Source organism: Oncorhynchus keta, chromosome 22 (assembly GCF_023373465.1).
Source record: "Oncorhynchus keta strain PuntledgeMale-10-30-2019 chromosome 22, Oket_V2, whole genome shotgun sequence".
Lineage (NCBI taxonomy): Eukaryota > Metazoa > Chordata > Actinopteri > Salmoniformes > Salmonidae > Oncorhynchus > Oncorhynchus keta.
Genome location: NC_068442.1, coordinates 55,880,441 through 55,905,148, shown reverse-complemented (window position 1 = coordinate 55,905,148; position 24,708 = coordinate 55,880,441). Strand labels below are relative to the sequence as shown.

At 44.2% G+C, this 24,708-nt stretch overlaps 1 protein-coding gene and 1 long non-coding RNA gene across 3 annotated transcripts in view; both read left to right on the top strand.

Annotated features, from left to right (window-relative positions):
* The window catches only part of tmem131 (transmembrane protein 131), a 142,291-nt gene that overhangs the window by 24,321 nt on the left and 93,262 nt on the right, over positions 1 to 24,708 (top strand). Inside the window, exons 4-6 of the mRNA XM_052475677.1 lie at positions 14,372 to 14,492; positions 18,322 to 18,438; positions 18,681 to 18,803. Coding sequence (XP_052331637.1) covers positions 14,372 to 14,492; positions 18,322 to 18,438; positions 18,681 to 18,803 — 361 coding nt within the window. The remainder of the gene's footprint in view (positions 1 to 14,371; positions 14,493 to 18,321; positions 18,439 to 18,680; positions 18,804 to 24,708) is intronic.
* Positions 18,824 to 20,169, top strand: LOC127910768 (uncharacterized). Of its 2 annotated transcripts, none has more exons than XR_008076145.1 (3): positions 18,824 to 19,037; positions 19,857 to 20,051; positions 20,091 to 20,169. It is a non-coding gene; the product is annotated as an uncharacterized LOC127910768 (long non-coding RNA). The 2 variants fall into 2 exon arrangements; XR_008076146.1 differs by lacking the exon at positions 18,824 to 19,037 and adding an exon at positions 19,442 to 19,544.

Here is a 24,708-nt window from a genome sequence, read left to right as displayed (position 1 = left end):
CCAGGTAGGCCAGTTGAGAACACCTTTATTTAACCAGGTAGGCTAGTTGAGAACACCTTTATTTAACCAGGTAGGCTAGTTGAGAACACCTTTATTTAACCAGGTAGGCTAGTTGAGAACACCTTTATTTAACCAGGTAGGCTAGTTGAGAACACCTTTATTTAACCAGGTAGGCTAGTTGAGAACACCTTTATTTAACCAGGTAGGCTAGTTGAGAACACCTTTATTTAACCAGGTAGGCTAGTTGAGAACACCTTTATTTAACCAGGTAGGCTAGTTGAGAACACCTTTATTTAACCAGGTAGGCTAGTTGAGAACACCTTTATTTAACCAGGTAGGCTAGTTGAGAACACCTTTATTTAACCAGGTAGGCCAGTTGAGAACACCTTTATTTAACCAGGTAGGCCAGTTGAGAACACCTTTATTTAACCAGGTAGGCTAGTTGAGAACACCTTTATTTAACCAGGTAGGCTAGTTGAGAACACCTTTATTTAACCAGGTAGGCTAGTTGAGAACACCTTTATTTAACCAGGTAGGCCAGTTGAGAACACCTTTATTTAACCAGGTAGGCCAGTTGAGAACACCTTTATTTAACCAGGTAGGCTAGTTGAGAACACCTTTATTTAACCAGGTAGGCTAGTTGAGAACACCTTTATTTAACCAGGTAGGCCAGTTGAGAACACCTTTATTTAACCAGGTAGACTAGTTGAGAACACCTTTATTTAACCAGGTAGGCTAGTTGAGAACACCTTTATTTAACCAGGTAGGCTAGTTGAGAACAAGTTCTCATTTACAACTGCGACCTGGCCAAGATAAAGCATAGCAGTGCGACACAAACAACAACAGAGTTACACATGGAGTAAACAAACATACAGTCAATAACACAATAGAAGAAAAAGAAGTCTATATACAGTGTGTGCAAATGGAGGTAAGGCAATAAATAGGCCATAGTGGCGAAATAATTACAATTTAGCAATTTAAACACTGGAGTGATAGATGTGCAGAAGATGAATGTGTAAGTAGAGATACTGGGGTGCAAAGAAGCAAAAAAATAAATAACAGTATGGGGATGAGGTAGTTGGGTGGGCTATTTACAGATGGGCTATGTACAGGTGCAGTGATCTGTGAGCTGCTCTTGACAGCTGGTGCTTAAAATTAGTGAGTGAGATGTGAGTCTCCAGCTTCAGTGAGTTTTGCAGTTCGTTCCAGTCATTGGCAGCAGAGAACTGGAAGGAAAGGTGTCCAAAGGAGGAATTGGCTTTGGGGGTGACCAGTGAAATATACCTGCTGGAGAGCGTGCTACGGGTGGGTGTTGCTATGGTGACCAGTGAAATATACCTGCTGGAGAGCGTGCTACGGGTGGATGGTGACCAGTGAAATATACCTGCTGGAGAGCGTGCTACGGGTGGGTGTTGCTATGGTGACCAGTGAAATATACCTGCTGGAGCACGTGCTACTGGTTGGTGCTGCTATGGTGACCAGTGAGCTGAGATAAGGCAGGGCTTTACCTAGCAAAGACTTATGGATGACCTGAAGCCAGTGGGTTTGGCGACAAATATGAAAAGAGGCCCAGCCAACAAGAGCATACAGGTTGCAGTGGTGGGCAGTATATGGGACATTGTTGACAAAATGCATGGCACTGTGATAGACTGCATCCAATTTGCTGAGTAGAGTGTTGGAAGTCAAGGATCGGCAGGATAGTATTGCCTCGTATGTTTGGCAGCATGAGTGAAGGATGCTTTGTTGCAAAATAAGAAGCCGATTCTAGATTTAGACAACAAAGTGTTGGAGAAGAAAGTAAAAGTGCAATATGTGCCATGTAAGAAAGCTAATGTTTCAGTCCCTTGCTCAGAACATGAGAACATTTGAAAGCTGGTGGTTCCTTTTAACATGAGTCTTCAATATTCCCAGGTGAGAAGTTTTAGGTTGTAGTTATTATAGGACTATTTCTCTATACCATTTGTATTTCATATACCTTTGACTATTGGATGCTCTTATAGGCACTTTAGTCTTGCCAGTGTAACAGTATAGCTTCCATCCATACCTGGGCTCGAACCAGGAACACATCGACAACAGCCACCCTTGAAGCAGCGTTACCCATGCAGAGCAAGGGGAACAACTACTCCAAGTCTAAGAGCGAGTGACGTTTGAAACGCTATTAGCGCGCACCCTGCTAACTAGCTAGCCATTTCACATCGGTTCCACCAGCCTAATCTTGGGAGTTGATAGGCTTGAAGTCATAAACGGCGCAATGCGTGAAGAATTGCAAAGAGCTGCTGGCAAAACGCATGAAAGTGCTGTTTGAAGGAATGCTTACGAGCCTGCTGGTGCCTACCATCGCTGAGTCAGACTGCTCTATCAAATTATAGACTTAATTATAACATAATAACACACTTAATTCTAACATGATAACACACAGAAATACGAGCCTTAGGTCATTAATATGTTTGAATCCGGAAACTATAATTTCGAAAACAAAACGTTTATTCTTTCAGTGAAATACGGAACCGTTCCGTATTTTATCTAACGGATGGCATCCCTAAGTCAAAATATTGCTGTTACATTGCACAACCTTCAATGTTATGTCATAATTACATAAAATTCGGACAAATTAGTTCGCAATGAGCCAGGCGGCCCAAACTGTTGCTTATACCCTGACTCTGCGTGTAATGAACGCAAGAAAAGTGCCACAATTTCACCTGGTTAATATTGCCTGCTAACCTTTCTTTTAGCTAAATATGCACGTTAAAAAATATATACTATGTTTTGATTTTAAGAAAGGCATTGATATTTAAGGTTAGGTACACGTTGGGGCAAGGACTAATCACACTCCTTATTTGCAAATGCGCACCACATCGATTATATGCAATGCAGGACACGCTAGATAAACTAGTAATATCATCAACCGGTATCAACCAGTTATAACTAGTGATTATGATTGATAGATTTTTTTTTTTAATAAGATAAGTTTAATGCTAGCTAGCAACTTACCTTGGCTTCTTACTGCATTCGTATAACAGGCAGGTGGTTAGAGCATTGGGATAGTTAACTGTAAGGTTGCAGGATTGAATCCCCGAGCTGACAAAGTAAAAAATATGTCATTATGCCTCTGAACGAGGCAGTTAACCCACCGTTCCTAAGCCGTCATTGAAAATAAGAATGTGTTCTTAACTGACTTGCCTCGTTAAATAAAGTTGTAAAAAATATATATATATTTTTTCAATCGTCAAAATCGGCGTCCAAAAATAACGATTTCCGATTGTTATGAATACTTGAAATCGGCCCTAATTAATCGTCCATTACGATTAATCGGTTGACCTCTAGCATGCTCATGTAAAATGGTGAGGAAGGCACTTTTTGACCAGGCATCTTCTACTGACGGAATGAGGTCAATATCCTTCCAGGATACCCGGGCCAGGTCGATTAGAAAGGCCTGCTCGCTGAAGTGTTTTAGGGAGCGTTTGACAGTGATGAGAGGTGGTCGTTTGACCGCGGACCCATTACGGATGCGGGCAATGAGGCTGAGATCCTGGTTGAAGACAGCAGAGGTGTATTTAGAGGGCAGGTTGGTTAGGATGATCTCTATGAGGGTGCCTGTGTTTATGGATTTGGTGTTGTACCTGGTGGCTTCATTGATCATTTGTGTGAGATTGAGAGCATCAGGTTTAGATTGTAGGATGGCTGGGGTGTTAAGCATGTCCCAATTTAGGTCACCTAAAAGCACGAGCTCTGAAGATAGCTGGGGGGCAAGCAATTCAATGGTGGCCAGGGCACAGCTGGGGGCTGAACGGGGTCTATAACAAGCGGCAACGGTGAGATACTTGTTTCTGGAAAGGTGGATTTTTAAAAATAGAAGCTCAAATTGTTTGGGGTACAGACCTGGATAGTATGACAGAACTCTGCAGGCTATCGCTGCAGTAGATTGGGGACAGACCTGGATAGTAAGACAGAACTCTGCAGACTGTCTCAGCAGTAGACTGCTGGGATAGTAAGACAGAACTCTGCAGACTGTCTCAGCAGTAGACTGCTGGGATAGTATGACAGAACTCTGCAGGCTGTCTCTGCAGTAGATTGCAACTCTGCCCCCTGTGGCAGTTATATCTTGTCGGAAAATGTTATAGTTAGGGATGGAAATGTCAGGGTTTTTGGTGGCCTTCCTATGCCAGGATTCAGACACGGCTAGGACATCCGGGTTGGCAGAGTGTTTTATTCACTGCACAAACTTAGGGCGGAGGCATCTAATGTTAACATGCTTGAAACCAAGGCTTTTACGGTTACAGAAGTCAACAAATGAGAGCGCCTGGTGAATGGGAGTGGAGCTAGGCACTGCAGGGCCGGATTAACCTCTACATCACCAGAGGAACAGAGGAGGAGTAGGATGAGGGTACGGCTAAAGGCTATAAGAACTGGTCGTCTAGTACGTTTGGAACAGGGAGTAAAAGGAGCAGGTTTCTGGGCGCGGTAGAATAGATTCAATGCATAATGTACAAACAAAGGTATGGTAGGATGTGAATACAGTGGAGGTAAACCTTGGCAATGAGTGACGATGAGCAAGGTATTGTCTCTAGAGACATCAACTAAACCAGATGAGGTCACCGCATGTGTGGGAGGTGGGACAAGAGGGTTAGCTGAGGCATATTGAGCAGGGCTGGAGAGCTCTACAGACAATAATCACTAACCAAAACAGCTATGGACAAGGCATATTGACATTAGGGAGTGGCATGCATAGCTGAGTGATCATAATAGGGTCCAATGAGTAGCTGGATGGGCTGGAGACACGGCAATTCAGACAGCTAGCGGGCCGGGGCTAGCACAAGGGCCTCAGAGTGACGTCGTGACGGAAGTTACGACTAGTTGTGATGGATCAGCAGGGGTTTGTGTAGTAAAAGGGTCCAGGCCAATTGGTAAAATAGGTATTGTAGCCCAAGGAGTGGCTGATGGACCTCTTCAGCTTGCTGGGAAATGGGCCTAGCATAGGCTAGCTCCAGGCTAATTGGTGCTTTCTCCGGGACAAGGACATTAGCCAGGATAAGCCAATCGGATAGCTAGCTGCGATGATCCAGGTGAAGAGGTTCAGAGCTTGCGGTAGGAATCCAAAGAAAAAGGAGTCCGATAAGCTCTGGGTTGAATCACGCTGTGCAGACTGGCAGGAGTTGTCTGAGGGGTGGCCTTGTCTGGGCTAAAGTTTAGCTGATGACCGCTAGCAGTGGCTAGTTAGCTGGCTAACTGGTGTTCCGGTGCTAAGTAAAGAAAATAGCATATCCATAGCACATTGGGTGAGGCGGATTGCAGGAGAGTATGTTGAAGTTGGGGTTAAAAAATATATATATATATATATTTGAAGAAAAAAATAAATACAAAGATATATTCACGGGGCAAGACGAAGACAAAAGACGCCTGACTGCTATGCCATCTTGGAGAGGAAAGTCTTGAATGAGTTCCCACATATGCTGAGCTTGTTGGCTGCTTTTCCTTCACTCTGCGGTCCAGCTCATCCCAAACCATCTCAATTGGTTTGAGGTCGGGTGATTGTGGATGCCAGGTCATCTGATACAGCACTCCATCACTCTCCTTGGTCAAATAGCCCTTACACAGCCTGGAGGTGTGTTTAGAGTCATTGTCCTGTTGAAAAACAAATGATAGTCCCACTAAGCGCAAACCAGATGGGATGGCGTATCGCTGCAGAATGCTGTGGTAGCCATGCTGGTTAAGTGTGCCTTGAATTGAAATAAATCACAGTGTCACAAATAAAGCACCATCACACCTCCTCCCCCATGCTTCATGGTGGGAAGAACACATGCAGAGATCATCCATTGACCTACTCTGCGTCTCACAAAGACACGGCGGTTTGACACAAAAATATCACATTTGGGCTTATCAGACCAAAGGACAGATTTCCACCGGTCAATTGTCCACTGCTTGTGTTTCTTGGCCCAGGCAAGTCTCTTATTGGTTTCCATTAGTACTTTGTAGCAATTTGACCATGAAGGCCTGATTCAAGCAGTCTCCTATGAAAAGTTGATGTTGAGATGTGTCTGTTACTTGAACTCTGTGAAGCATTTATTTGGGATGCAATCTGAGGTGCAGTTAACTCCAATGACCTTATCCTCTGCAGCAGAAGTAGCTCTGCGTCTTAATTTCCCGTAGCGGTCCTCATGAGAGCCATCAAAGTTCTTGAAATTTTCTGCATTGACTGACCTTCATGTCTTAAAGTAATGATGGTCTGTTTTCTCTTTGCTTTTTTAAGCTATTTTTGCCATATTGTGGACTTTGTCTTTTACCAAAAATATAGCAATAGGCTAAATTCTGTATACCACCTCTACCATGTCACAACACAACTGACACAACTGATTTGGTGAAACTCATTCAGAAGGAAAGAAATTCCACAAATAACTTAAGGATCATCCCCTTGTTTACATTTTTTGCCTACAATAACATACCCAAATCTAACTTCCTGTAGCTCAGGACCTACAATAACATACCCAAATCTAACTTCCTGTAGCTCAGGACCTACAATAACATACCCAAATCTAACTTCCTGTAGCTCAGGACCTACAATAACATACCCAAATCTAACTTCCTGTAGCTCAGGACCTACAATAACATACCAAAATCTAACTTCCTGTAGCTCAGGACCTAAAATAACATACCCAAATCTAACTTCCTGTAGCTCAGGACCTAAAATAACATACCCAAATCTAACTTCCTGTAGCTCAGGACCTAAAATAACATACCCAAATCTAACTTCCTGTAGCTCAGGACCTAAAATAACATACCCAAATCTAACTTCCTGTAGCTCAGGACCTAAAATAACATACCCAAATCTAACTTCCTGTAGCTCAGGACCTAAAATAACATACCCAAATCTAACTTCCTGTAGCTCAGGACCTAAAATAACATACCCAAATCTAACTTCCTGTAGCTCAGGACCTAAAATAACATACCCAAATCTAACTTCCTGTAGCTCAGGACCTAAATAACATACCCAAATCTAACTTCCTGTAGCTCAGGACCTAAAATAACATACCCAAATCTAACTTCCTGTAGCTCAGGACCTAAAATAACATACCCAAATCTAACTTCCTGTAGCTCAGGACCTAAAATACCATACCCAAATCTAACTTCCTGTAGCTCAGGACCTAAAATAACATACCCAAATCTAACTTCCTGTAGCTCAGGACCTAAAATAACATACCCAAATCTAACTTCCTGTAGCTCAGGACCTAAAATACCATACCCAAATCTAACTTCCTGTAGCTCAGGACCTAAAATAACATACCCAAATCTAACTTCCTGTAGCTCAGGACCTACAATAACATACCAAAATCTAACTTCCTGTAGCTCAGGACCTAAAATAACATACCCAAATCTAACTTCCTGTAGCTCAGGACCTAAAATAACATACCCAAATCTAACTTCCTGTAGCTCAGGACCTAAAATAACATACCCAAATCTAACTTCCTGTAGCTCAGGACCTAAAATAACATACCCAAATCTAACTGCCTGTAGCTCAGGCCCTGAAGCAAGGATATGCATATTCTTGGTACCATTTGAAAGGAAACACTTTGAAGTTTGTGGAAAGGTGAACGGAATGTAGGAGAATATAACACATTAGATCTGGTAAAAGATAATACAAAGAAAAAACTTTTTGTCATTTTTTTTTGTACCGTCATGTTTGAAATGCAAGAGAAAAGCCAGAATCTATTATTCCAGCCCAGGTGCAATTTAGATTTTGTCCACTAGATGGCAGCAGTGTATGTGCACATTTTTAGACTGATCCAATGAACCATTGCATTTCTGTTCAAAATGCTCTATCAAGACTGCCCAAATGTGCCTAATTTGTTTATTAATACCTTTTCATGTTCACAACTGTGCTCTCTCAACCAGTAGCATGGTATTATTTCACTGTAATAGCTACTGTAAATTGGACAGTGCAGTTAGATTAACAAGAATTTAATCTTTCTGCCAGTATCACATGTCTATGTTCTTGTTACCTTCAATCTCATGCTTATCACATTAGCCTATGTTAGCTCATCTGTTGGGCCGGTGAGGAGTGAGATTGCGTCATCTGTTGGGGCGGTGAGGAGTGAGATTGCGTCATCTGTTGGGCCGGTGAGGAATGAGATTGCGTCATCTGTTGGGCCGGTGAGGAGTGAGATTGCGTCATCTGTTGGGCCGGTGAGGAGTGAGATTGCGCCATCTGTTGGGCCGGTGAGGAGTGAGATTGCGTCATCTGTTGGGACGGTGAGGAGTGAGATTGCGTCATCTGTTGGGCCGGTGAGGAGTGAGATTGCGTCATCTGTTGGGGCAGTGAGGGGTGAGATTGCGCCATCTGTTGGGCCGGTGTGCGAATCGGAGTGGGTCTAGGGTTTCCGGGATGATGGTGTTGATATTGAGCCATGACCAGCCTTTCAAAGCACTTCATGGCTACTGACGTGCTACGGGGCGGTAGTCATTTAGGCAGGTTACCTTCACGTTCTTGGGCACAGGGATTATGGTGGTCTGTTTGAAACATGTAGGTGTTACAGACTCTGTAAGGGAGAGGTTGTTGGGTCGATAATGTCATTGAAGACACTTGCCAGTTGGTCTGCACATGCTCTGAGTACACGTCTTGGTAATCTGTCTGGCCCCGCGACCTTATGAATGTTGACCTGTTTAAAGCTCTTGCTCACATCGGCTACGGAGATCGTGATCACGCAGTCGTCAAGAACAACTGGTGCCATTTCTCAACCAATCAATAGACACCTAAGTGTCTTCCTGTGATTGGCTAGTCTGTGCTGCGTATTTAAACTTCTGGTAGAATCCAGAAGTTCCCTCTAAACTGCAGATCCCTCAGGACTGACACGCAAAAGAAATATCAGCCTTGGAAAGAAGCACTAGATTGAACTTCACTCAACTCTCTAGAGTTTTCCCCCTTTCCCCCACTATCAACGTTTCCCTTTACTGTGGGTATTGTGATCGAATCAACTCAAAACCAGCCACTTTCAATAAAACATACCGAAACAAAACAAACTATGCAAGACACTGGGGGGGGGGATAAAATAACTATGCAAGAGATTTTGTTGTGGGCAGAAAGCATCGGAGGACGATTCTATCGCATTGACACACACACACAACTCGGCCCGTATAACCAATTCGATCTGCAGTAGGTCTATATGCAATTGGACCATTGCCATATATGGCTCTGTGCCATTCATTGTGAACTGGACTGTGTTTACAGCATGAGTGGTCAAGAGTAGTTGTGCTTGTTTTGAGATCAAAGTGAGAGCTACATGTAGCCATGTGTGCTCGTTTGTTCTTATCCGTTGCTAGTTAGTGAGTTATTAGCCCAGTTATGGATCATTTGTAGTCAGCAATGGGGAAGTGGTTGTTTAAAACACGAGCACATTTCTAGCCATGTTTAACCACGTCAATAGTCAAATAAATAATAATAATAATAGGGTAATAAATAATAATGTAATTTGTTTTTCTTTACATCAAACCCTGCAGTCCAACGTAGAGAGAGAGAGACCCTTTGTTATGAGTCACTGCACTTCAATAAGATTGTTCAGTTTTCATAAAGAATTTGGACTGTATACTGTATGTGTCAATGGATTTGAATGTGCTGATATACTTGATATGAATTGAGGGGAGCATGATTAGTCTGATTCTCCAGTAAATGGTATGGGAATAATAATGCATTTTATTTTGTAAAGTGGTTTCTCTTTCAAACACAACAACATTGTCAGTCACCTCCTTGTCTGAAGAACAAGTGGATAAACAGGTTCATGTGAAGCCCTGCATGTTTTTTTTCTAAAGTCTCATGGAATGGAGCCCTACATTTAACACCACACATTGGCTGCTACTGAAGGCTGAATGACAGAACGGCTATTTCCATGTTAAAATATTATGGGATGCATTTTCCCCCGTTGTTTCTGATGGTAGGCCCTACATTATGATCAAACAGCCACTGTAGCCTACTTGGTCACTGTTAAAACTAACTTAAAGCGGGTGTAAGTAAACGCTCAGTGGCAGGTAAAACATGATGCAACATTGCCTGTAGGGCGTATCTATAGCAACAGTAGAAGTCACGAGAACTGCCAGATGTGCAAAATATAGAACTTGGGAGTATGTCTTCTCAGAAACAGGTCGACTCAGTTTAGAATGTTCATGATTTGAATTTAGCCTAAATAACACAGTTCATGATGTCATTTGTTAATGTACAAGGTGCTTGCTTGTAACCCCTCCCCCTCTTGTTTTGGCATATTGACCCTAACCCACTGTCATACACACGGTGTATTTAGTCGTATAGTCTATGAGATTTAACTGTGTGTTGAGCTGTAGTGTTTCTAAGACTCTACTGTTAGCAGCAGCGCTAAGGCTACCAACACTTCTGTTACTTCTGCTATTCTCCATTATGTCATTGCTATTCTCCGTTATGTCAGCATGTCATTGCTATTCTCCATTATGTCATTGCTATTCTCCATTATGTCAGCATGTCATTGCTATTCTCCGTTATGTCATTGCTATTCTCCGTTATGTCAGTATGTCATTGCTATTCTCCGTTATGTCAGCATGTCATTGCTATTCTCCATTATGTCATTGCTATTCTCCGTTATGTCAGCATGTCATTGCTATTCTCCGTTATGTCAGCATGTCATTGCTATTCTCCGTTATGTCAGCATGTCATTGCTATTCTCCGTTATGTCAGCATGTCATTGCTATTCTCCGTTATGTCAGCATGTCATTGCTATTCTCCATTATGTCAGCATGTCATTGCTATTCTCCGTTATGTCAGCATGTCATTGCTATTCTCCATTATGTCAGCATGTCATTGCTATTCTCCGTTATGTCAGCATGTCATTGCTATTCTCCATTATGTCAGCATGTCATTGCTATTCTCCATTATGTCATTGCTATTCTCCATTATGTCAGCATGTCATTGCTATTCTCCATTATGTCAGCATGTCATTGCTATTCTCCATTATGTCATTGCTATTCTCCGTTATGTCAGCATGTCATTGCTATTCTCCGTTATGTCAGCATGTCATTGCTATTCTCCGTTATGTCAGCATGTCATTGCTATTCTTCGTTATGTCAGCATGTCATTGCTATTCTCCGTTATGTCAGCATGTCATTGCTATTCTCCGTTATGTCAGCATGTCATTGCTATTCTCCGTTATGTCAGCATGTCATTGCTATTCTCCGTTATGTCAGCATGTCATTGCTATTCTCCATTATGTCATTGCTATTCTCCGTTATGTCAGCATGTCATTGCTATTCTCCATTATGTCAGCATGTCATTGCTATTCTCCGTTATGTCAGCATGTCATTGCTATTCTCCGTTATGTCAGCATGTCATTGCTATTCTCCGTTATGTCAGCATGTCATTGCTATTCTCCGTTATGTCAGCATGTCATTGCTATTCTCCGTTATGTCAGCATGTCATTGCTATTCTCCGTTATGTCAGCATGTCATTGCTATTCTCCATTATGTCATTGCTATTCTTCGTTATGTCAGCTATTGTCGGTCCTTCTGTAGCTCAGTTGGTAGAGCATGGCGCTTGTAACGCCAGGGTAGTGGGTTCGATTCCCGGGACCACCCATACGTAGAATGTATGCACACATGACTGTAAGTCGCTTTGGATAAAAGCGTCTGCTAAATGGCATATTTCTTTCTTTCTTTCTTTCTCCGTTATGTCAGCATGTCATTGCTATTCTCCATTATGTCATTGCTATTCTTCGTTATGTCAGCATGTCATTGCTATTCTCCATTATGTCAGCATGTCATTGCTATTCTCCATTATGTCATTGCTATTCTTCGTTATGTCAGCATGTCATTGCTATTCTCCATTATGTCATTGCTATTCTCCATTATGTCATTGCTATTCTCCATTATGTCATTGCTATTCTCCATTATGTCAGCATGTCATTGCTATTCTCCATTATGTCATTGCTATTCTCCATTATGTCAGCATGTCATTGCTATTCTCCATTATGTCATTGCTATTCTCCATTATGTCATTGCTATTCTCCATTATGTCATTGCTATTCTTCGTTATGTCAGCATGTCATTGCTATTCTTCGTTATGTCAGCATGTCATTGCTATTCTTCGTTATGTCAGCATGTCATTGCTTTTCTCCGTTATGTCAGCATGTCATTGCTATTCTCCGTTATGTCAGCATGTCATTGCTATTCTCCATTATGTCATTGCTATTCTCCATTATGTCATTGCTATTCTTCGTTATGTCAGCATGTCATTGCTATTCTCCATTATGTCATTGCTATTCTCCATTATGTCATTGCTATTCTCCATTATGTCATTGCTATTCTCCATTATGTCATTGCTATTCTCCATTATGTCAGCATGTCATTGCTATTCTCCATTATGTCATTGCTATTCTCCATTATGTCAGCATGTCATTGCTATTCTCCATTATGTCATTGCTATTCTCCATTATGTCATTGCTATTCTCCATTATGTCATTGCTATTCTCCGTTATGTCAGCATGTCATTGCTATTCTCCATTATGTCAGCATGTCATTGCTATTCTCCATTATGTCATTGCTATTCTCCATTATGTCAGCATGTCATTCCTATTCTCCATTATGTCAGCATGTCATTGCTATTCTTCGTTATGTCAGCATGTCATTGCTATTCTCCATTATGTCAGCATGTCATTGCTATTCTTCGTTATGTCATTGCTATTCTTCGTTATGTCATTGCTATTCTCCGTTATGTCAGCATGTCATTGCTATTCTCCATTATGTCAGCATGTCATTGCTATTCTCCATTATGTCAGCATGTCATTGCTATTCTCCGTTATGTCAGCATGTCATTGCTATTCTCCATTATGTCAGCATGTCATTGCTATTCTCCATTATGTCAGCATGTCATTGCTATTCTCCATTATGTCAGCATGTCATTGCTATTCTTCGTTATGTCAGCATGTCATTGCTATTCTCCGGTTTATGTCAGCATGTCATTGCTATTCTTCGTTATGTCAGCATGTCATTGCTATTCTCCATTATGTCAGCATGTCATTGCTATTCTCCATTATGTCATTGCTATTCTCCGTTATGTCATTGCTATTCTCCGTTATGTCAGCATGTCATTGCTATTCTCCATTATGTCAGCATGTCACTGCTATTCTCCATTATGTCATTGCTATTCTCCGTTATGTCATTGCTATTCTCCGTTATGTCAGCATGTCATTGCTATTCTCCGTTATGTCAGCATGTCATTGCTATTCTCCATTATGTCAGCATGTCACTGCTATTCTCCATTATGTCATTGCTATTCTCCGTTATGTCATTGCTATTCTCCGTTATGTCAGCATGTCATTGCTATTCTCCGTTATGTCAGCATGTCATTGCTATTCTTCGTTATGTCATTGCTATTCTCCGTTATGTCAGCATGTCATTGCTATTCTCCATTATGTCAGCATGTCATTGCTATTCTCCATTATGTCATTGCTATTCTCCATTATGTCAGCATGTCATTGCTATTCTTCGTTATGTCATTGCTATTCTCCGTTATGTCAGCATGTCATTGCTATTCTCCATTATGTCAGCATGTCATTGCTATTCTTCGTTATGTCATTGCTATTCTCCGTTATGTCAGCATGTCATTGCTATTCTCCATTATGTCAGCATGTCATTGCTATTCTTCGTTATGTCATTGCTATTCTCCATTATGTCAGCATGTCATTGCTATTCTTCGTTATGTCATTGCTATTCTCCATTATGTCAGCATGTCATTGCTATTCTCCATTATGTCAGCATGTCATTGCTATTCTTCGTTATGTCATTGCTATTCTCCATTATGTCAGCATGTCATTGCTATTCTTCGTTATGTCATTGCTATTCTCCATTATGTCAGCATGTCATTGCTATTCTCCATTATGTCAGCATGTCATTGCTATTCTTCGTTATGTCATTGCTATTCTCCATTATGCCAGCATGTCATTGCTATTCTCCATTATGTCAGCATGTCATTGCTATTCTTCGTTATGTCATTGCTATTCTCCATTATGTCAGCATGTCATTGCTATTCTTCGTTATGTCATTGCTATTCTCCATTATGTCAGCATGTCATTGCTATTCTCCATTATGTCAGCATGTCATTGCTATTCTTCGTTATGTCATTGCTATTCTCCATTATGTCAGCATGTCATTGCTATTCTTCATTATGTCATTGCTATTCTCCATTATGTCAGCATGTCATTGCTATTCTCCATTATGTCAGCATGTCATTGCTATTCTCCGTTATGTCAGCATGTCATTGCTATTCTTCGTTATGTCAGCATGTCATGTTGTTTTAATGATGATAATAATAATGTCCACCTTTTTAATTAATAGGGTTATTTGCTCTTTCCTTTTTCCCCTCTAGGCCTGTGGGGATGCCAACAATGGAAAAGATTTACTTGAATAATCCCAGCTCAGAAGAAATTGGTTTGATATCAATATCAGCAACAACAGCACATGTTCATCCATCCTGTTTCCAGAATGGGGTAAGTATTGGGCCTTCGTGCCAGGTGTACAGGACCAGTCAACAGTTGGGACACACCTACTGATTGCAGGGTGTTACTTTATCTGTACTATTTTGTACATATTGTAGAATAATAGAGAAGACATCACAACTATGGAGTCATGTAGTAACCAAAAAAGTGTTTAAAAAAAATCTAAATATATTTTAGATTCTTCAAAGTAGCCACCCTTTGCCTCGATGACAGCTTTTCACTTTCTTGGCATTCTCTCAACCAGTTTCACCAGGAATGCTTTTCCAACAGTCTGAAGGAGTTCCCACATATGCTGAGCACTTGTTGGCTGCTTTTCCTTCACTCTGCGGTCCAACTCATCCCAAACCATCTCAATTGGGTTGAGGTCAGCGGGATTGTGGAGGCCAGGTCATCTGATGCAGCACTCCATCACTCTCCTTCTTGGTCAAATAGCCCTTACACAGCCTGGAGGTGTGTTGGGTCATTGTCAGTGTGTACCGAAAGAAAACAAAGAGGCGCATTAACCTATGTTTGAACCGACCCGGCTGTAACTCTGGGGAGATAAGATAGGACAGGGAGAGCCCCTCCAGCCTTATCTGGGGGAACTGAAACTGTCAGCTGAGTGGTAATAAACTGTGGTGAGACTTCAGGAGAAAATCCTTATGTATGTGTGTATGTATGTGCGAATGTTAAGATAATGTTATAAAGGGAACATCTTTGTATATGCACGGTAGCTCTCTCATGAATAAACCTTATTGACTATCGTAGCTGGGCCTCTGTCTGTTTAATTTAATCAGTATCTTACAAATCCTGATTAGCACACTGAGTAGTTTAATTGAATTGGTTTATGAACATTGAGAACAAAATTCTCTTATCACATATAAAACCTTATTTGCTCATCAAAAAATTGTGAATAACTCACCACAGGTTAATGAGAAGCGTGTGCTTGAAAGGATGCACATAACTCTGCAATGTTGCGTTGTATTGGAGAGAATCTCAGTCTTAATTTATTTTCCACACACAGTCTGTGTCTGTATTTAGTTTTCATGCCAGTGAGGGCTGAGAATCCACTCTCCCATAGGAACGTGGTTGCAAAGGGCATCAATGTCTTAACAGCAAGATTTGCCAAGGCAGGATACTCTGAAGTCATACCAATCCAGAAATCTGGCAGTGGCTTCTGATTAAATTAAATTTTCACAGAACCGCTTGTTGCAATTTCAATAAGGCTCTCTTATTCAGATATCAGTAAATGGACTGGAGGCAGGGCATGGAAGGGATAACGAATCCAGTGGTTTGTGTCATCCGTTTCGGGGGAAGTACCTGCGTAATTGCGCACCCAGCTTACTCAGGTGCTTCGCTGTATCACATTTGACATTGTCCGTAAGTTTGAGTTCATTTGCACAAAAATCCTACAATGATGGAAAGACTTGTGTGTTGTCCTTGATAATGCAGACAGAGAAGAGCTCCAACTTCTTAATCATAGCCTCAATTTTGTCCCGCACATTGAATATAGTTGCGGAGAGTCCCTGTAATCATTCAGGCGAGAAAAAACATCACCCAGGTAGCCAGTCGTGTGAGAAACTCATCATCATCAAGCAAAGTTAACCATTTTCACTGTAGTATCCAAAACGTCTTTCAAGCTGTCAGGCATTCCCTCGTCTGTTGACTCATCCAGCTGTAACGCAAATAATTCACTGGCTTGTATGCGAAGCAGTAATAGTTTCAAAACATATCCTGCCATGTCACTAATGTGTCATGAAACAGTGTTGTTTGATGAAGGCATTGTCTGTATAGTTGTTTGGGTCTTTTCACCCAGCATTGTCCCAGCCATATCCACGGCATCAGGAATAATTAAGTCCTCCACTCCACAATAGTATGGGGCTTGCCTGCCACTTGGTAGTCTAACAGTTTTACTTCTGTCCCTTTCCTCGCTCCTGCCTGGGCTCGAACCAGGGACCCTCTGCAACTGCAACAACAACTGACACCCACGAAGCATCGTTACCCATCGCTCCACAAAAGCCGCGGGGAACAACCACTTCAAGGTCTCGGAGCGAGTGACGTCACCGATTGAAACACTATTAGCGCGCCACCACCGCTAACTAGCTTTCCATTTCACATCGGTTACAGTAGCTCACCAAATAAGACGCTTCTGCTGCTTTTATAAACTCGGCACAAAATGAAACGTCCCTTTTTCAGGACCCTGTCTTTCAAAGATAATTAATAAAAATCCAAATAACTTCACAGATCTTATTCCATTCTTGTTAGTCACATGTCTGTGGAACTTGTTCGGTTTATGTCTCAGTTGTTGAATCTTATTATGTTCATACAAATATTTACGCATGTTAAGTTTGCTGATAACAAACGCAGTTGACAGTGAAAGGACGTTTCTGTTTTTTGTTGAGTTTACATGTCTCGCTACTCGAAAGTAGTCTTTATTCTTGCTCAAAAAAATCCCGCATTTTATTTTTCAAATTGTCATGTTTCGTTTCTAAATGTCTGCGCAAGAGTGAACATTTCCCACGAGAGAGTATCGGTTAATGTGATTGGATGTTCATTATTTGACTAGGCTACCTGTACTTGACATTGCTGTTATTTCGCTGAACACCAGATGGTTTAATTTTAATTTTGGCAGTGAAACGAGGCTCCTCAGGCGAGGGGAGAAAAAAAACTCACCCAAATGTATAACTCCGTTGAAAAATATAAATGTTTGATAATGTGAATCACATTTTATTTGGTGTACCCCCGACGGCACATACCTCTGGGTATGTATCTCCTACCCCAGTTTGGGAATACATGTTCCATCCATTGTGACCAGCCGATAATGTGACCAGCCGATAATGTGACCAGCTGATAATGTGACCAGTCGATAATGTGACCAGCTGATAATGTGACCAGCCGATAATGTGACCAGCTGATAATGTGACCAGCCGATAATGTGACCAGCTGATAATGCTCCATCCATTGTGACCAGCCGATAATGTGACCAGCTGATAATGTGACCAGCTGATAATGCTCCATCCATTGTGACCAGCTGATAATGCTCCATCCATTGTGACCAGTCGATAATGTGACCAGCTGATAATGCTCCATCCATTGTGACCAGCTGATAATGCTCCATCCATTGTGACCAGCCGATAATGTGACCAGCTGATAATGCTCCATCCATTGTGACCAGCCGATAATGTGACCAGCTGATAATGTGACCAGCTGATAATGTGACCAGCTGATAATGCTCCATCCATTGTGACCAGCTGATAATGTGACCAGCTGATAATGTGACCAGCTGATAATGCTCCATCCATTGTGACCAGCTGATAATGCTCCATCCATTGTGACCAGCCGATAATGTGACCAGCTGATAATGCTCCATCCATTGTGACCAGCTGATAATGTGACCAGCTGATAATGTGACCAGCTGATAATGCTCCATCCACTGTGACCAGCTGATAATGTGACCAGCTGATAATGTGACCAGCTGATAATGCTCCATCCATTGTGACCAGCTGATAATGTGACCAGCTGATAATGTGACCAGCTGATAATGCTCCATCCATTGTGACCAGCTGATAATGTGACCAGCTGATAATGTGACCAGCCGATAATGCTCCATCCACTGTGACCAGCTGATAATGTGACCAGCTGATAATGCTCCATCTACTGTGACCAGCTGATAATGCTCCATCCACTGTGACCAGCTGATAATGTGACCAGCTGATAATGCTCCATCTACTGTGACCAGCTGATAATGCTCCATCTACTGTGACCAGCTGATAATGTGACCAGCTGATAATGTGACCAGCTGATAATGCCTCCTCTGTTTCTCCCCCTCTTTCTGTTCCAGATAATCCCAGCAGGGGGAAACACGTCGTTTGATCTTGTGTTTCTCGCCAGGGTCGTAGGGAACATAGAAAATACTTTGTTTATTAATACGGCGAATCATGGAGTGTTTACATACCAGGTACTGTAGACGTGTGTTACACACATGTAGGCGTTGTCCCAAATGGCACCCTATTCCCTATGTAGTGCACTACTTTTGACTGGGGCCCATAGGGTAGTGCACTATGTAGGGAATAGGGTCCCATTTGGAACAGCACCATAAACACAATATCCATTTAATAGGCTATTCCTTCAGATATAAAGAAAGATGTCACCATTAGGTTCATTTTGATAGTCTTGTGGTCTGTTCTCTTGTGTTTTCAGGTGTTCGGGGTGGGTATCCCCAACCCCTACAGACTACGGCCCTTCATCGGGGCCAGAGTCCCTGTTAACGGCAGTTTCTCTCCACTCATAAACATCCACAGCCCTCACAGTGAACCACTGCAGGTAATTAACATCCACAGCCCTCACAGTGAACCACTGCAGGTAACTAACATCCACAGCCCTCACAGTGAACCACTGCAGGTAACTAACATCCACAGCCCTCACAGTGAACCACTGCAGGTAACTAACATCCACAGCCCTCACAGTGAACCACTGCAGGTAACTAACATCCACAGCCCTCACAGTGAACCACTGCAGGTAACTAACATCCACAGCCCTCACAGTGAACCACTGCAGGTAATTAACATCCACAGCCCTCACAGTGAACCACTGCAGGTAATTAACATCCACAGCCCTCACAGTGAACCACTGCAGGTAATTAACATCCACAGCCCTCACAGTGAACCACTGCAGGTAACTAACATCCACAGCCCTCACAGTGAACCACTGCAGGTAATTAACATCCACAGCCCTCACAGTGAACCACTGCAGGTAATTAACATCCACAGCCCTCACAGTGAACCACTGCAGGTAATTAACATCCACAGCCCTCACAGTGAACCACTGCAGGTAATTAACATCCACAGCCCTCACAGTGAACCACTGCAGGTAATTAACATCCACAGCCCTCACAGTGAACCACTGCAGGTAATTAACATCCACAGCCCTCACAGTGAACCACTGCAGGTAATTAACATCCACAGCCCTCACAGTGAACCACTGCAGGTAACTAACATCCACAGCCCTCACAGTGAACCACTGCAGGTAACTAACATCCACAGCCCTCACAGTGAACCACTGCAGGTAATTAACATCCACAGCCCTCACAGTGAACCACTGCAGGTAATTAACATCCACAGCCCTCACAGTGAACCACTGCAGGTAATTAACATCCACAGCCCTCACAGTGAACCACTGCAGGTAACTAACATCCACAGCCCTCACAGTGAACCACTGCAGGTAACTAACATCCACAGCCCTCACAGTGAACCACTGCAGGTAACTAACATCCACAGCCCTCACAGTGAACCACTGCAGGTAACTAACATCCACAGCCCTCACAGTGAACCACTGCAGGTAACTAACATCCACAGCCCTCACAGAGAACCACTGCAGGTAACTAACATCCACAGCCCTCACAGTGAACCACTGCAGGTAACTAACATCCACAGCCCTCACAGTGAACCACTGCAGGTAACTAACATCCACAGCCCTCACAGTGAACCACTGCAGGTAACTAACATCCACAGCCCTCACAGTGAACCACTGCAGGTAACTAACATCCACAGCCCTCACAGTGAACCACTGCAGGTAATTAACATCCACAGCCCTCACAGTGAACCACTGCAGGTAACTAACATCCACAGCCCTCACAGTGAACCACTGCAGGTAACTAACATCCACAGCCCTCACAGTGAACCACTGCAGGTAACTAACATCCAACAGCCCTCACAGTGCAGGTAAACATGTCTTTATGCGTCTCTATGGTAACCACCATCAAATCAAATGTATTTATAAAGCCCTTCGTACATCAGCTGATATCTCAAAGTGCTGTACAGAAACCCAGCCTAAAACCCCAAACAGCAAGCAATGCAGGTGTAGAAGCACGATGGCTAGGAAAAACTCCCTAGAAAGGCCAGAACCTAGGAAGAAACCTAGAGAGGAACCAGTCTATGAGGGGTGGCCAGTCCTCTTCTGGCTGTGCCGGGTGGAGATTATAACAGAACATGGCCAAGATGTTCAAATGTTCATAAATGACCAGCAGGGTCAAATAATAATAATTACAGTGGTTGTCGAGGGCGCAACAGGTCAGCACCTCAGGAGTAAATGTCAGTTGGCTTTTCATAGCCGATCATTAGGAGTAGCTCTACCACTCCTGCTGTCTCTAGAGAGTTGAAAACAGCAGGTCTGGGACAGGTAGCACGTCTGGTGAACAGGTCAGGGTTCCATAGCCGATTATTCAGAGTATCTCTACCACTCCTGCTGACCCACTGCTCCTAGACCAGTTAACCCACTGCTCCTAGACCAGTTAACCCACTGTTCCTAGACCAGTTAACCCACTGTTCCTAGACCAGTTAACCCACTGTTCCTAGGCCAGTTAACCCACTGTTCCTAGACCTGTTAACCCACTGTTCCTAGACCAGTTAACCCACTGTTCCTAGACCAGTTAACCCACTGTTCCTAGACCAGTTAACCCACTGTTCCTAGACCAGTTAACCCACTGTTCCTAGGCCAGTTAACCCACTGTTCCTAGACCAGTTAACCCACTGTTCCTAGACCAGTTAACCCACTGTTCCTAGACCAGTTAACCCACTGTTCCTAGACCAGTTAACCCACTGTTCCTAGACCAGTTAACCCACTGTTCCTAGACCAGTTAACCCACTGTTCCTAGACCAGTTAACCCCACTGTTCCTAGACCAGTTAACCCACTGTTCCTAGACCAGTTAACCCACTGTTCCTAGGCCGTCATTGAAAATAATAATCTGTTCTTAACTGACTTGCCTGGTTAAATAAAGGTTACATAATGTAATCTCTGGTGGATAGACATGTAAAGGGACTGTAGCACTGTTCCTAGACCAGTTAATGTCATGATACAACGGGATGTGTGAGATCAGCAGCATTCGTTCCAACGGTTCATCTCTGGTTATTTTGACAAATCACACTTTCACAGGCGTTAGCATCTCTAGATTTTTGGAGGGGGAGTTGATATTTGGCCCATAGAATTGCCCGTAACTACAGTTGAAGGCTTTTTCCTTGAGTCATAATGCATTTAAATGGCTTACGAAGTGCACAGTTTGGAGACACTAGGAGTCACCAGTTAGTCCTCTCACTGAAACCCACAGTTTGGAGAGGTGTGGGGCCGCTTGGAGACACCAGTTAGTCCTCTCACTGAAACCCACAGTTTGGAGAGGTGTGGGGCCACTTGGAGACACCAGTTAGTCCTCTCACTGAAACCCACAGTTTGGAGAGGTGTGGGGCCACTTGGAGACACCAGATAGTCCTCTCACTGAAACCCACAGTTTGGAGAGGTGTGGGGCCACTTGGAGACACCAGTTAGTCCTCTCACTGAAACCCACAGTTTGGAGAGGTGTGGGGCCACTTGGAGACACCAGTTAGTCCTCTCACTGAAACCCACAGTTTGGAGAGGTGTGGGGCCACTTGGAGACACCAGATAGTCCTCTCACTGAAACCCACAGTTTGGAGAGGTGTGGGGCCGCTTGGAGACACCAGTTAGTCCTCTCACTGAAACCCACAGTTTGGAGAGGTGTGGGGCCACTTGGAGACACCAGTTAGTCCTCTCACTGAAACCCACAGTTTGGAGAGGTGTGGGGCCACTTGGAGACACCAGTTAGTCCTCTCACTGAAACCCAGTTTGGAGAGGTGTGGGGCCACTTGGAGACACCAGTTAGTCCTCTCACTGAAACCCACAGTTTGGAGAGGTGTGGGGCCACTTGGAGACACCAGTTAGTCCTCTCACTGAAACCCACAGTTTGGAGAGGTGTGGGGCCACATGGACACACCAGTTAGTCCTCTCACTGAAACCCACAGTTTGGAGAGGTGTGGGGCCACTTGGAGACACCAGTTAGTCCTCTCAGTGAAACCCACAGTCTGGAGAGGTGTGGGGCCACTTGGAGACACCAGTTAATCCTCTCACTCAAACCCACAGTTTGGAGAGGTGTGGGGCCACTTGGAGACACCAGATAGTCTTCTCACTGAAACCCACAGTTTGGAGAGGTGTGGGGCCACTTGGAGACACCAGTTAGTCCTCTCACTGAAACCCACAGTCTGGAGAGGTGTGGGGCCACTTGGAGACACCAGATAGTCTTCTCACTGAAACCCACAGTCTGGAGAGGTGTGGGGCCACTTGGAGACACCAGTTAGTCCTCTCACTGAAACCCACAGTTTGGAGAGGTGTGGGGCCACTTGGAGACACCAGTTAGTCCTCTCACTGAAACCCAGTTTGGAGAGGTGTGGGGCCACTTGGAGACACCAGTTAGTCCTCTCACTGAAACTCACAGTTTGGAGAGGTGTGGGGCCACTTGGAGACACCAGTTAGTCCTCTCACTGAAACCAACAGTCTGGAGAGGTGTGGGGCCACTTGGAGACACCAGATAGTCCTCTCACTGAAACCCACAGTCTGGAGAGGTGTGGGGCCACTTGGAGACACCAGTTAGTCCTCTCACTGAAACCCAGTTTGGAGAGGTGTGGGGCCACTTGGAGACACCAGTTAGTCCTCTCACTGAAACCAACAGTCTGGAGAGGTGTGGGGCCACTTGGAGACACCAGTTAATCCTCTCACTGAAACCAACAGTCTGGAGAGGTGTGGGGCCACTTGGAGACACCAGATAGTCCTCTCACTGAAACCCACAGTCTGGAGAGGTGTGGGGCCACTTGGAGATACCAGTTAGTCCTCTCACTGAAACCCACAGTTTGGAGAGGTGTGGGGCCACTTGGAGACACCAGTTAGTCCTCCCACTGAAACCAACAGTCTGGAGAGGTGTGGGGCCACTTGGAGACACCAGTTAGTCCTCTCACTGAAACCCACAGTTTGGAGAGGTGTGGGGCCACTTGGAGACACCAGTTAATCCTCTCACTCAAACCCACAGTTTGGAGAGGTGTGGGGCCACTTGGAGACACCAGATAGTCCTCTCACTGAAACCCAGTTTGGAGAGGTGTGGGGCCACTTGGAGACACCAGTTAGTCCTCTCACTGAAACCCACAGTTTGGAGAGGTGTGGGGCCACTTGGAGACACCAGTTAGTCCTCCCACTGAAACCAACAGTCTGGAGAGGTGTGGGGCCACTTGGAGACACCAGTTAGTCCTCTCACTGAAACCCACAGTCTGGAGAGGTGTGGGGCCACTTGGAGACACCAGTTAATCCTCTCACTCAAACCCACAGTTTGGAGAGGTGTGGGGCCACTTGGAGACACCAGATAGTCCTCTCACTGAAACCCAGTTTGGAGAGGTGTGGGGCCACTTGGAGACACCAGTTAGTCCTCTCACTGAAACCCACAGTTTGGAGAGGTGTGGGGCCACTTGGAGACACCAGTTAGTCCTCTCACTGAAACCCACAGTCTGGAGAGGTGTGGGGCCACTTGGAGATACCAGTTAGTCCTCTCACTGAAACCCACAGTTTGGAGAGGTGTGGGGCCACTTGGAGACACCAGTTAGTCCTCCCACTGAAACCAACAGTCTGGAGAGGTGTGGGGCCACTTGGAGACACCAGTTAGTCCTCTCACTGAAACCCACAGTTTGGAGAGGTGTGGGGCCACTTGGAGACACCAGTTAGTCCTCTCACTAGTTAGTCCTCTCACTGAAACTCACAGTTTGGAGAGGTGTGGGGCCACTTGGAGACACCAGTTAGTCCTCTCACTGAAACCCAGTTTGGAGAGGTGTGGGGCCACATGGAGACACCAGTTAATCCTCTCACTCAAACCCACAGTTTGGAGAGGTGTGGGGCCACTTGGAGACACCAGTTAGTCCTCTCACTGAAACCCAGTTTGGAGAGGTTTGGGGCCACTTGGAGACACCAGTTAGTCCTCTCACTGAAACCCACAGTTTGGAGACGTGTGGGGCCACTTGGAGACACCAGTTAGTCCTCTCACTGAAACCCAGTTTGGAGAGGTGTGGGGCCACTTGGAGACACCAGTTAGTCCTCTCACTGAAACCCAGTTTGGAGAGGTGTGGGGCCACTTGGAGACACCAGTTAGTCCTCTCACTGAAACTCACAGTTTGGAGAGGTGTGGGGCCACTTGGAGACACCAGTTAGTCCTCTCACTGAAACCAACAGTCTGGAGAGGTGTGGGGCCACTTGGAGACACCAGTTAGTCCTCTCACTGAAACCCACAGTTTGGAGAGGTGTGGGGCCACTTGGAGACACCAGGTAATCCTCTCACTGAAACCCACAGTTTGGAGAGGTGTGGGGCCACATAGGAGACACCAGTTAGTCCTCTCACTGAAACCCACA